General features: G+C 58.2%; 2 protein-coding genes across 2 annotated transcripts in view; both read left to right on the top strand.

Annotated features, from left to right (window-relative positions):
* Positions 1-1463, top strand: part of RSKR (ribosomal protein S6 kinase related) — a 10118-nt gene extending 8655 nt beyond the window's left edge. Inside the window, exons 29-32 of the mRNA XM_031556480.1 lie at positions 619-748; positions 988-1034; positions 1249-1355; positions 1444-1463. Of these exons, the coding sequence (XP_031412340.1) occupies positions 619-748; positions 988-1034; positions 1249-1355; positions 1444-1463 (304 nt within the window). The remainder of the gene's footprint in view (positions 1-618; positions 749-987; positions 1035-1248; positions 1356-1443) is intronic.
* Positions 606-12570, top strand: KIAA0100 (KIAA0100 ortholog). Its single transcript, XM_019621824.2, is given in 39 exon segments — positions 606-748; positions 988-1034; positions 1249-1411; positions 1489-1607; positions 1706-1766; positions 1973-2153; positions 2292-2415; positions 2780-2904; positions 2990-3057; positions 3151-3299; positions 3511-3629; positions 3872-4035; positions 4165-4429; positions 4517-4722; positions 4857-5952; positions 6196-6387; positions 6464-6666; positions 6745-6863; positions 6939-7159; positions 7288-7478; positions 7557-7656; positions 7730-7932; positions 8066-8360; positions 8481-8638; positions 8736-8942; positions 9016-9115; positions 9283-9465; positions 9599-9720; positions 9795-9950; positions 10020-10141; positions 10221-10401; positions 10479-10565; positions 10657-10767; positions 10843-10951; positions 10954-10977; positions 11228-11352; positions 11635-11736; positions 11811-11945; positions 12076-12570. Coding segments are annotated over 36 exon segments (6291 nt in total). The 5' UTR covers positions 606-748; positions 988-1034; positions 1249-1411; positions 1489-1503; the 3' UTR covers positions 12259-12570.
* Positions 12571-12755: the final 185 nt, after the last annotated feature.

Here is a 12755-nt window from a genome sequence, read left to right as displayed (position 1 = left end):
TGTGGGGTGTCAGGGGGTGTAAGCGGGGATGTGGGGTGTAGAGGGGATTGTAGGTATGGGTATGTTGCATAGAGGGGTGTGTAGGTGCGGGTGTTGGGTGTTGAGGTCTGGATGTGGTGTGTAAGGGGGCCCACAGGGGTCTCTGAAGGCTCACGGGGCTGGCTGGGGTAACGTCAGGGTGCTGGGGGAGAGGTGTCAGGCTGAAGGAAGTTGGGGTCGGGGCTGTCAGGACATTAGGAGCTTATAGGAGTCAAGGGATCTCGCAGTGATGGGGAAGTCAGAATGGGTCTCCAAGGATATGGGGGGTTTTAGGGCTTTAGGGAGTCCCCGTAGTTCAGGGATGCTGTAGAGCTTGGAAGGAAATGCCAGAGGAGGAGGATTTTGTGTGAGGGGGATACAGCCAGGTATGGGAGTTTTGTGGTGCTTCTGTCAAGGTCTGGGGGGATCTCGTGGGGCTGGATGTGGGGAGAAAGGGGGAGTTGGAGCACAGAGCTTGGTGTGGAGGCTGAGGGACCCACAGACATGAGGGTCGCTGGGACAGTGTAGGTGGTAGGAAGGGAGAAGATGTGTGGCTCAGGACAGCAGAAGTTGACCCTGTCCCTTTGCATGTACCCACAGGTGGCTGGCATGCCGCCTGGCCATCACCTGGTGCCGGCAGAAGCTGCAGGCAGAGCTGAAGATTGGCTCCTTCGGCTTCTTCTGGGCACAGAACATCAGCCTCAAGTTTCAGCAGGAGCAGCAGACAGTGGTGGGTACCTGTGGGGGAATCACAACTGGGTGAGGGTGGGATGGATGCAGTCCTTTTCAGGCAGGCAGCAAGTCTCCGCAGCCAAGCTGCTGTCACACGGCCCTAGGGCTGCAGCCCTTTCTCCCTTGGCCAAATGCAGGGGTTTTTGAGTGCTCCCAACATAATGTTGGGCAACGGGAGTGGAATGGAAGTGTTGGGGTGAGCTATTTTTTCACTCACCTGCTTTTATGTTCTTGCAGGAAATTGATAACGTCTGGATCTCCAGTAAACTGAGCCGGGAGCTCCCGTATGTACCCATGCCCCAGCTCCTTCTCTCCTCTCCTGGGGGGGTCTGTCTCACCTCTGGTCCTGCTGACTGCCTCTGCACCTTTCTGTGGTGCCCATTCCTCATGGCCTACTCTGCAGGAGTGAATCATTTCCTTTTGGGTGTCTCATGGAGGCACCCTTGGGGCTGGACGTGTGGGCCCTTGTAAAGGTTGCTTATGCTGGTTCTCCTGCAGACGCTACTTTGAGCTGTGTTTTGGTGAAGTGCGAATCCGCACAGATCTGCAGAAGAGCCATGGGCTCCAGCCATCCTTCCCTGAGGCTCCCAAGGAAGCTGATGATGGCAAGAACAAAACAGACCTGGCCCTTAAACCATCGCTGCTGCGGTTCCTTAGCCAGGTGAGCTCTGGCTCCATGGGAGGGTGTTGCAGGCTGTGCTGCTGTTGCATAGCCCTCACCATACTGCCTTCCACCAGCTCTTTTCCATTCACATGGACTCCATCAACATCATGGTTCTACATGTGGCCACCTCAGAGTCTCTCTGGCACATCCAGGCCAGCAAGACACGTCTTCTCCTCAATGGTGATGGGAAGAGGTAGTGCTGTGTTCATGCCCTTTATCCCACCAAAAAAGGGAGGGAAGGGGCTGGTTTTGCAGGGCCTTCAGCCTCAGTCTGCTCTCTGCTCTCCCCAGCCTGAAGTGTGAGATGAACCTGACGAAGGTCAACAGCAAAGTGCTCCGGAGCAGCCAGCTGGTGAGTACTGGGGAAGGGAGAATTTCAGTGCTCTGGGCCCGGGCAGCTGCTCTCTGGGACACTCCAGGAACTGTTCCAGTGTGTCGTTGAGGCTGGGTGATGCTGAATGTCCTGCAAGGCTCTCAGCTCCATGCTGTGCCCAATGCATTACCTGCATCATCCATCAGCAGGGAGCTGGGTGACTCCTTGCCCATGTCCCTACACAGGATGACACATGCCTGGCAGAGCTGGCCCTGGCACTCTCCATCTCGCTGGAGATCAGCAGCAGGCGGCGACTGGTGGACGTCAGGCTGGGTGTCCGGACCCTGCAGGCAGAGCTGCACGAGGGGCTTTTCTGCAGCCCTCTTTTGCACCGTGTGACAGCCAGATCCCCTCAGCCTAGCCCAGGTCAGGGTCAGGAACAGGGCTGGCAGTCCCCTCGCTTCCACTGCAGCCAGAGGGATTTGGCTGTGCTATCACTGCTTCCCAGTGCAGGGAGTGGGAGTCTGGGCAAGAGCCTTTCTGTGACTCTGTTTCCTGCTCCAGACTCAGCAGAATCCCTGAAATCCCCGTCCCTGCTGAGCAGGGACACACTGCAGCTCATCCCCAGGAGGGTGGAGGTGAAGCTGGAGAGCACCAGCGTGGTGCTGTCTATGAACAGCCAGAAGAGGTAAGGAGGTGGTTGTACTAGCCATGATTAGTGCAGGGGACGTGGTCCTGGGAATAGCTGTGCCACTTTCTACTTGTCCTTTGCTCTGCCTAACTGCAGAGAGAAACTCCCAGGGGGAAGAACTGAGAGCAGCCTGGGGCTGTGGGCTCTTGGGGAAGAAAGTAGGCAGGGAATCTGGTTCTCCATCACAATAGCATGAGGGGATCCTCTGCTGGTGTAATGAGAGTGTTGGGCTGGGCTGCAGCTGCATTCTGGGCTGGGCTTTGTCCATGACAGTGTGCTAGTCAGCTGGAATGGGAGATGTAGGGGATTGAGGTTGTGACGGTGCAGATCTCTTCTGGCAGTGACCCTCTGTTGCTCCTAGGCACCTCACCTGGAGCCTGAAGCTGCTGCAGTTTCTATATCAGCGTGAAGAGGAGCAGATCCCGCTGCGCAACTTCACGCCCACCTCAGATCTGGACCAAATGAGTGTAGACCTCCATCTGGAGGGCAAGTAGCCAGGAGAGCACCCATAGTGCAGGACTGCTGTCACTTCCATCCAGCACCCCTCACTCTTGCTCCTCTCCCTCCCCAGATGGCCTTCTCCTGTCCCAGAGCCGCCAGCGCATCGTGTGCCTCAACTCCTTGAAGACCAGCGTGCAGGTGAGCAGATGCTGGACATGTTCCTGTCCCCTGTAGGGGCTGATTTGACTCCAGGCATGAGCTTGCTGCCACCCTATGCTCTCCCTGCCCTAGGTCACAGCCATTGACCTCTCAGCTGCTGTGCTGCTCAACACCTGCATCATCCACTACCGCCACCAAGAGTTTTCGCACTGGCTGGGCCTGTTGGCACAGGAACACAGGCACCATTTGGCACCTGTCCCCAGCCAAGGGCACAAGGGAAGGTAAACTCAGCCTCAACTGCTGTTTTTGCAGCTTGTTCCCTCTTACCTGCTGCTTTCTGGCAGGGTGCCTGGACATACAGCGCCTTCTTTGTCCTGCACACAGCCTGTGGGTCGGGGAGGCTGGTGTAGAGGGTGGACCCTGCAGGGAGGGTGTCCCTCAGAGCCTGTTCCTTGGCACACAGGATGCCCCATCCCTTCTTGTCCTCCATAGGAGCTATCCCCAAATCATAGCACCCATAATACTGAGTGCCTCGCTGTCCAATGTCAATGTGTCGGTGCAACTGGGGGATACTCCACCCTTTGCCTTGGGCTTCAACTCCATCTCTGCAGGTAAGGGTTGGCTCTAGGGTGCTTGCTAAGCTCTTCTTGTGGGGTTGGTGGCTCTGCTGGAGAAGTACTGGGGATGATCATCATCCTGAGGCTATGGCATGGGAATGGAGAAAGCTTAACTGTGTCTGAGTTGTCGGAGTTGTCTCTGTCTGGGGGCCTGGTTGTGTCGGAGTTGCCTCTGTTTGGGGGCTGCCAAGCAGGCAGCAGCAAGCCTTGCCTGTACTCACTTTCTGTGCCTGCAGACTACCAGCACCTGCGTCCCCAGAGTGTGCACCAGCGAGCTGTGCTGGTTGTGGATCACCTCTGCTGGCGTGTAGGCAATGACTCGCACATCCAACGTGCCCCCCACCCCCCCAACATGCACGTGTGGGGAGAAGCCCTCATCCTTGACTCCTTCAACCTGCAGGTGAGTGGTGAGCTGAGGGGTGGCTTTGGGAGGTGGAGGGGGATGCTGCCTATCCACAGTTCCAGGCAAGACACATAGTGGCATGGGGGCATCCTGCATTTGAGAGTGATCGGCTTGTTCATCCTGCAGGGCAGCTACAACCAGCCCTTGGGCATGTCCAGCGCCCAGTCAGACACACTCTTCTTGGACTGCACCATCCGGGGGCTACAAGTGGAGTCATCAGACACCTGCACCGAGTGCCTGGCCAGGGTCCTGTCCCTGTTCTGCCCGCAGCCCAGTGGAGCTGAGCTTGCTGAGCAACCATTTTCTGCCCAGAGTGAGCCCTGGATACTGCTCTGGAAGGTAGATCTGAAGGTGGAGGATGTAAATCTTTTCACACTCTCAGCGGTAGTGGGTAAGTATAGTTGTGGCATCCAGAGCAATTCCAGATTACTGTCCTGGAACAGCCTTACTGTTACAGCCTGGCATATTGTTCCTCCAGGTGCCCTGGAGCTGCGGCTGGACACGTTGACTGTCCTGGGGAGCGCTGAGAGCTGCACAGTCAGTGCCCAGGGCATGGTGCTGGCCTTGGTGAAGAGCATTACGGAGAAGATGCAGCCGTGCTGCAAAGCTCCCGCCATCCCCAACCCTGTAGCCAACCTCTCCACGCTCTCCATCACCTACCACAGCAGCATCCGCTCCCTGGAGGTAGATGTGGGCCTTGAGCCTCTGTTTTATCCTATACTGGGATATATGGGACAGCGAGAGGGCTGGCTGACCCTGAAAGATGATGGAGAGGAAGACATGGCAGTGATTTGTTGCTTGCTCTCTCCCTGCTGTAGGTGCAGTGCGGTGAGGGGCTGGCGGTGCTGTGGAGCCCACCTGACCACATGCACCTGTACCATCACACTCTGGCCACCCTGCACTGCCTCGAAGCCTTGCGGTGTGCCCTCGGCCATGGGACACCTCCCTCCCTATCCCCAGAGAGCCCAGCATCCCCCATGGTCACCCCACCTGAGACGTTAGAACTCCTCCAGGCAGACGGGGCTCCTCCCAAAAGACTCCTGTCTCTGTCGCTGGAGCTGAGCTCTGCCAAGGTCACCGCCTTTGTTTCTGAAGCCAACTACATCAGCCTGGCTGCCGAACGGACCTCTGTGAGCTGGCACGGCGGCGCCCTGCATGGCTACTGCCCTGAGCTGGCAGCCGGCTTTGATGGACACAGCATCTTCAGCTTCAAGGAGGTGGAGGTGAAGCTGCTGCCAGAGCTGGAGGAGGTCATCTTGCACCGTTGCGCCTTCCCCACCTTGCACACTCTCCGCAACCGCGGCTGGGCCTTCTCCTTTGCCAGTGTGACCATTGAGTTCCCCTACCAGTACGACTTCTCCCGCACGCTGGACGCGGCCGTGGGTGTGCAGAAGTGGTTGAAAGGTCTGCACCGGCGTGGGCGCCCTGCCAGCACAGCTCTGCCTCCCGACCTCCTGCTCAAAGTGACACACTTCTCCTGGGTCTTCCTGGACGATGTCTTTGAGGTCAAGTTACGGGACAATTACGAGCTGATGAAGGATGAGAGCAAAGAGAGCGCCAAGCGTTTGCAGCTGCTGGATGCCAAGGTGGCTGCGCTGCGCAAACAGCACGGCGAGCTGCTGCCTGCCCGCAAGATCGAGGAGCTCTATGCCTCGCTGGAGAAGAAGAACATTGAGATCTACATCCAGCGCTCGCGGCGTCTCTATGCCAACACACCCATGCGGAGGGCTCTCCTCACCTGGACCTTGGCCCACCTGGAGCTGGTGGCCATGGCTGATGAGTCTTTCCATGGCACGGAGCGCGTCGTGGAGCAGATGAGGGACATTGACAACGTCAGCCCGTTCCCCTCCGAGGGGCTGGAGATGGTCACCCAGTGGTGCCGCATGATGAAAGGCAGCGTCAGCAGCTTCTTCGGTGAGTGATCTTGTGTGTCCTTAGAGGACAGCACAGTGTCTGCATGGTCCTGGGCTTTTAGGATGGACCTACTGGCTCTGCGTGGTGTGCGGCCAAAGAATAGAAAATTATTTTCGAAGATGCAAGGGAGTGGAAATGCAGAAAAGGCACGGTGGTGTGGTGGCTGATGCTGTGGCCTAGAGTGAGGGGATCAGAGCAGTGTCCTTTGCTGCCTCATCCACCAGCCCTTGCTCTGCCCCGCAGTGCGGATCCGTGACTACCCACGCTACCTCTTTGAGATCCGGAACTGGCAGCTCTCAGGCCGGCTGATCGGAGCTGAGCAGTGTGGCCAGGCCTGCTCCCGGCGCCGCCAGGTCCTGAAGCTGGGGCTGCCCTGGGGGGATGCGATGGTGGAGAGGAACATGCCTCCCCTAAAGTTCTACCATGACTTCCACTGTAAGAACCAGAGGGGTTGGGGGGCTCTGCTGGGATGGGGACAGGCAAAGGGCTGAGCCAATCCCTGTGTCCCCAGCTGAGATCTCCCAGTACACCATTGTGTGGGGGCCCTGCTGGGACCCGGCCTGGACCCTGATCGGCCAGTGTGTGGATCTGCTCACCAAGCCCTCAGAGGACCCCAGTGCCCCATTGCCTTGGTGGGACAAGAGCCGCCTTCTTTTCCACGGGGACTGGCACATGGACATCGAGCAGGCCAACCTGCACCAGCTGGCCACTGAGGTGAGTGCTGCTGGGGTTGGGAGCAGAGTGTAGCAGAGGGGCATCTCACACCTTCATCTTCCCATGCTTTGTTTGCAGGACCCCTACAACACCACAGAGAACATGCACTGGGAGTGGAGCCACCTCTCCTTCCATTGGAAGCCTGGGCAGTTCGTCTTCAAGGGCAACCTAGACATCAATGTCCGGACAGCCTCCAAGTGAGTGTGGACCGTGTACTGTGGGGGCTGTGAATGGTGCAGGGGGGGTAACGAGGGACCTCTTTCCCCTTTCAGATATGATGACTGCTGCTTCCTGCACCTGCCCGACCTGTGTATGACGCTGGACCTGCAGTGGCTGTGCCACGGGAACCCCCACGACCACCATGGTGTGGTTCTGCGCTCCCCTGAGTTCCTGCCCGAGGTGCCAGTGGGGCAGCAGTACGACTCCTACCGTGCCTTCCGCTCTGAGAACCTCAACCTCTCCATCCGGATGGACCTGACACGGCTCAGTGAGGGTGGGTGACAGCACCCCAGGGATCCCTCCAGGGCAAGGGGGGTGGTTTTACTGATCCTTATCAATCCTGCATTGGGTGCTCTCGTGTCCTTGCCTCGTGGCACTGGCTGATGGTGGGTGTATTCTCAGAGCACTCCCAGCCCCGGATCCTGCTCTACAGCAGCACGCTCCGCTGGATGCAGAACTTCTGGGCCACGTGGACCAGCGTGACGCGCCCCATCTGCCGTGGGAAGCTCTTCAACAACATGAAGCCCAGTAAGAAGAAGTTGGGGCAGCATTACAAGCAGCTGTCTTACACTGCGCTCTTCCCCCAGCTGCAGGCAAGTCTTGGGGATTGGTTGCTGGTGTTATCTCCCTCTCTGTCCAGCTCTCAGCAGCTGCTGTCTGCTCCCTTACAGGTACATTACTGGGCCTCCTTCGCCCAGCAGCGGGGGATCCAGGTGGAGTGCTGTCAGGGGCACATCTTCACTCGTGGCACGCAGCGGCTGATCCCACAAGGTGAGTTGGGGCCCTGCTGGCAGTGCCTCTGGGCAGGGTGGGGACCCGGCTGATGCCTTTCCCTGTTCTCCAGCTGGCACGGTGATGCGACGCCTCATTTCTGAGTGGAGCATCACACAGATGGTGAGTGATCTGAGCCAGGTCACTGTGCACCTTATGGCTTCCACCTGCGACGAGAACGCTGACCACCGTCTGGATACCCTGGTGAAGAAAACTCACCTGCTGAGCCTGTCTTCCCTCACGTACCAACGGCACAGCAACCGCACAGCTGAGGAGGTACTGCTGCAAAAACTGAGCTGTGCTGGCCCGGTGGCATCCCCCTGGAATAAGGGGACCTTCATCTTTGAGCACAGTGCGGGAGGGCAGAGGCCGGTTGTGGCTTTGCTGAGGCTCTGACCTTTGTGCCCAGGAGCTGCCCCTGCGGGATGGGGACGATGGTTTCCACACACACCAGCTGCATCTGGTGGACCTGCGAGCATCCTGGACCACCACAAACCGGGACATTGCCTTTGGTCTGTATGATGGCTACAAGAAAGCAGCTGTGCTCAAACGCAATCTGTCCACCGAGGCTCTGAAGGGGTTGAAGATTGACACACAGCTGCAAGCCAAGAAGCTGAAGCGAGGCACACTCTCTGCTCACTCTGTCCCTGCCAAAGTGACTGCTCCCATCACCAGTGGCCGTCCTGAGAGAGCTTCCTCTGGGGGTGAGTGTGGCAGGGATTGAAAACCTGTACGAGCCTGGCAGCACGTGCTAGCCTAGAGCTTCTTCAGCCTTCATACCCTGAACCTTGTACTGATTTTTTTTTTTTTTCCTCCTTCCCTAGGAGCCTACATGTTGCAGAAGCTCATTGAGGAGACAGATAAGTTTGTGGTCTTCACAGAGGAGGAATCAGGAGCTAGTGAGCAGCTGTGTGGCATTGCTGCCTGCCAGACTGATGACATCTACAACCGCAACTGTCTCATTGAGCTGGTCAACTGCCAGGTACCAACCCCTGGCCAGCCTCTGCTCCCCTGTGGCCTTAGGTCAGAGGGGCCATGGCTGGTCTTGACACCCTAGGGTCTCTTTTTTAATCCCACAGATGGTGCTGCGTGGTGCGGAGACAGAGGGCTGTGTGATTGTGTCTGCTGCAAAGGCTCAGCTGCTGCAGTGCCAGCACCACCCTGCCTGGTATGGGGACACACTGAAGCAGAAGACATCTTGGACGTGCTTGCTGGATGGCATGCAGTACTTTGCCACAACAGAAAGCAGCCCCACAGAGAGGGAGCATGGGCAGCTCTGGCTGGAGGTGAGAGACTGGGGTTGGACATGGTGGATGAGCTGCAAGGAGGACAGCCACCAATGCATCTTTGCCTTCCTAGGTGAAGAATATTGAGGAGCATCGGCAGCGGAGCCTGGACTCAGTGCAGGAGCTGATGGAGAGTGGGCAGGCAGTGGGAGGCATGGTCAGCACCACCACAGGTACAGCTTGAGGAGCTGGGCACCACGCTACCCAACTGTGCTCACATGTAACCCTGAGGTTGGCAAAGCTGAGATGGCTCCAAGAGCAGAGCCAGCTCCAAACCCGGTGCTTGAGAGGTCTCTGGTGTGGCCTTCTGACTTCCGTCCCCCTTCCTGTCTGTCCCCAGACTGGAACCAGCCCTCAGAAGCCCAGCAGACCCAGCAGGTGCAGAGGATCATCTCTCGCTGCAGCTGTCGGATGTACTATATCAGCTACAGCCATGACATTGACCCTGAGCTGGCCACACAGATAAAGCCCCCTGAGACTCCTGCTAACCAGGAGAAGGAGGATCTGCTAAAGAAGCAGGAGGGTGGGTACATGCACGCAGTGTCTCTCAGCAGAGCTTTGGGCTGACCCACAAGTGTCTACTGAGTCCAGGGGTGATCCATCTTGTACCTGCTGAAATCAGAAGGGCCCCACATGTCCTTCTTGTGTCCCTGTAGGAGCTGTGGACACATTCACACTCATCCACCACGACCTGGAGATCTCCACGAACCCTGCACAGTATGCAATGATCCTTGACATAGTTAACAACCTGCTGCTGCACGTGGAGCCCAAACGCAAGGTATTCACAGAGCTGCAAGTCCCCTTGTCACGTGCCTGCATCCAGGGCACCCCTTCACTTCCCCTTGTGTCTAGGAGCACAGTGAGAAAAAGCAGCGGGTGCGCTTCCAGTTGGAAATCTCCAGCAACCCTGAGGAGCAACGCAGCAGTATCCTACACCTGCAAGAAGCTGTGAGGCAGCACGTCGCACAGATTCGGCAGCTGGAGAAGCAGATGTACTCCAACGTGAAAGTGAGCCCAGGGTAGGTCTTGGAATCCCTGCCTTGGGATGGAGGGTGCTGAGGGCTGTCTGTCTTCCAGTCCCTACAGGATGACAGCAAAAATGAGAGCCTGCTCGACCTCAACCACAAGCTACAGCAGCAGCTGAGCCAGGAGAAAGCTGACCTGCAGCTGGAGAGCGAGGAGCTGAACATCCTGATCAGGTATGGACCATCTCTGGATTCCATAGTGTTGTTCTCTCTCTAGGGCTCCCCTGTCCCACCATTTCCCTATTTGCTGCAGGTGCTTCAAGGACTTCCAGCTGCAGCGAGCCAACAAGATGGAGCTGCGAAAGCAGCCGGAAGACGTGAGCGTGGCACGGCGGACTGAGTTCTACTTTGCCCAGGCACGCTGGCGCCTGACGGAGGAGGATGGGCAGCTGGGCATAGCTGAGCTGGAGCTGCAGCGCTTCCTCTACAGCAAGGTACTGAGCTGGCTGGTGGCTCTGCAGCCCCTGTGCGTGGGCCTGGAGGTGTGGGGTTAATGATTCCGTGTGTGCAGGTCAACAAGTCTGATGACACTGCTGAGCATCTGCTGGAACTGGGCTGGGTCACGATGAACAACCTCCTGCCCAACGCTGTGTACAAGGCAAGGGGAGCAGCTCTGCTTGCTTGGGGACCTTTTGGTGACCTGGTCCCGTGGCTGTCCTCACTCCAGTCACCCACTTTCCTCCCTGCAGGTGGTGCTGCGTCCCCAGAGCTCCTGCCAGTCCGGCCGCCAGCTGGCACTAAGGATCTTTAGCAAAGTCCGGCCGCCTGTGGGAGGCATTTCCATCAAGGAGCACTTCGAGGTGCAGGGGCTGTGCTGGGATGTGGCAGGGCATGGGCAGAGTTCATCCAGCTCTGACACATCTCTCTCCCTGCAGGTGAACGTGGTCCCACTCACCATCCAGCTTACCCACCAGTTCTTCCATAGGATGATGGGTTTCTTCTTCCCCGGACGCAACGTGGAGGAGGAGGAGGTGGGGGATGAGGAAGCAAGTCCAAGCTGGTGACAACAGGTGAGTGGGGTGGGAGAGGTGTGGCAGTGTTTGATCACCCTCCTGTCACCCGAGTGACTTCCCTGAGCAGCTCTGACTGCATGTCTGGATGGTTTTGGGGAGATGCTGGTGGGATATGTTGAAGAACAGGAACCTGGGATCTCTTAGGTGGGCAGGGGGCTATTGGGGACAGCAGCAAAGCCAGAGGGGATCTGGTTTATGGCTGATCCCCAGCTGGATCCCAACCACTGCCTCCTTCCCCCCTCCCAAGGGATACCTGTGGTGAAGCCACGGCAGCTGATTGGGGCTGACGACTCGCTGGGCGCAGGGAAGGGGGTCACTCAGGGACTGAATCGCACCTCAGGGGTCAGGAGATCATTCCGAAAAGCACCCGAGGTACGTGCTGCCCTGTGGGGGGAGTAGGGAGAGCCCTGCTGTGGGTGCAGTGTCTTGGCCTTGCTTCCTTTTTATCCCCTGCTCCCTCCCATCTTGTGCATGTACGTCCTTCACATCCCTGCACTGCACCTTGCTATGATTTCTGCAGCATCCCCAGTGCCAGAGCAGCTCCTGCTGCTCCCCGGTGAAGCAATGCTGTGGCCCAGTGCCCGGCTGTCCCCTCCCCACTGCTTCCTGGCTCTGTCTCCTGTCCTCACCTTCTGCTCGCATCTCTGCCCCCAGCATCCCGTGGATGACATCGACAAGATGAAGGAACGTGCGGCCATGAACAACTCCTTCATCTACATCAAGATCCCGCAGGTGCCACTGTGTGTCAGCTACAAGGTGAGCAGCCAGCGGGATGTGGGAGCATGGGGGACAGTGTGCCACCCTGCCTGACACCTCTTTTCCCTGCTCAGGGCGAGAAGAACAGCGTGGACTGGGGTGACCTGAACCTGGTGCTGCCTTGCCTGGAGTACCACAACAATACCTGGACGTGGCTGGACTTTGCCATGGCGGTGAAGAGGGACAGCCGCAAAGCTCTGGTGGCACAGGTACATGGGAACAGCGCTGTCCCCCCTCCCTCTATGGGGACAAAGCCTCTATGGGGACAGGCTTGCCCTACTGTGAAGCCAACGGTGCTGGGTGCAGCCCCATGGTGCTGAGCCCCCGCTCCTGGTGCAGGTGATCAAAGAGAAGCTGCGCCTGAAGCCCGCAGCGGGTGCAGAGGCACGGGGGAAGCTGGAGAACAAATCAGATGGGACCATCCAGCAGCAGGAGGAGGACGAGAAGGCACGTCTGCTCATCGGGCTGAGCGTGGGCGAGAAGAACCCCAGCAAGAAGTCCATCTTTGGCAGGCGCAAATGATGGCAGCACCCGGCAGGCCGGGAAGGGACTGGGGTCCCCTGTGCTCCTCGTAACAAAGGGGCAGCCCTGTAGCAGTGAGGGGATAACGCTGCTGATGCCTGAGGCGGAGGGAAACCCCGTTGCTGTGGGGCCTGGAAGCAGCCGTGCTGCGGGGCTGCTTTGTGGGGTGCAGCCCCCCCTGTGCCAAAGGTCCCGCAGGTCTCTGCTGCATGGGTGCTGGCCCCAGGGCCCGGTGAAGCAGCAGGATCTCTCCAAGCTGGGAGAAAGGGGAACAGGAGAGAGTTTAAATAAGAGTTTTTAATTTGGAACAGCCTCGGTCCCAGGGGTTGTCGTTTACCCTCCTGGCTTGCGTCGCACTGCTCTCAGCACAGTGTGGGTTCACCCCCTGCACATCCCATGAGGTTCTCCCGCCCCATTTAAGGGCGCCCCCCAGCCCTCATCCAGCTCTGCATGACCCCCGCTGCCTGGAGCTCTATGGGGCTGAGGGGAGGAGGGGG

The sequence above is a fragment of the Meleagris gallopavo genome, chromosome 21 (assembly GCF_000146605.3).
Source record: "Meleagris gallopavo isolate NT-WF06-2002-E0010 breed Aviagen turkey brand Nicholas breeding stock chromosome 21, Turkey_5.1, whole genome shotgun sequence".
Classification (NCBI taxonomy): domain Eukaryota; kingdom Metazoa; phylum Chordata; class Aves; order Galliformes; family Phasianidae; genus Meleagris; species Meleagris gallopavo.
The sequence above is the reverse complement of the archived record's forward strand: the minus strand, read 5'-3'. Positions and strand labels throughout refer to the sequence as shown.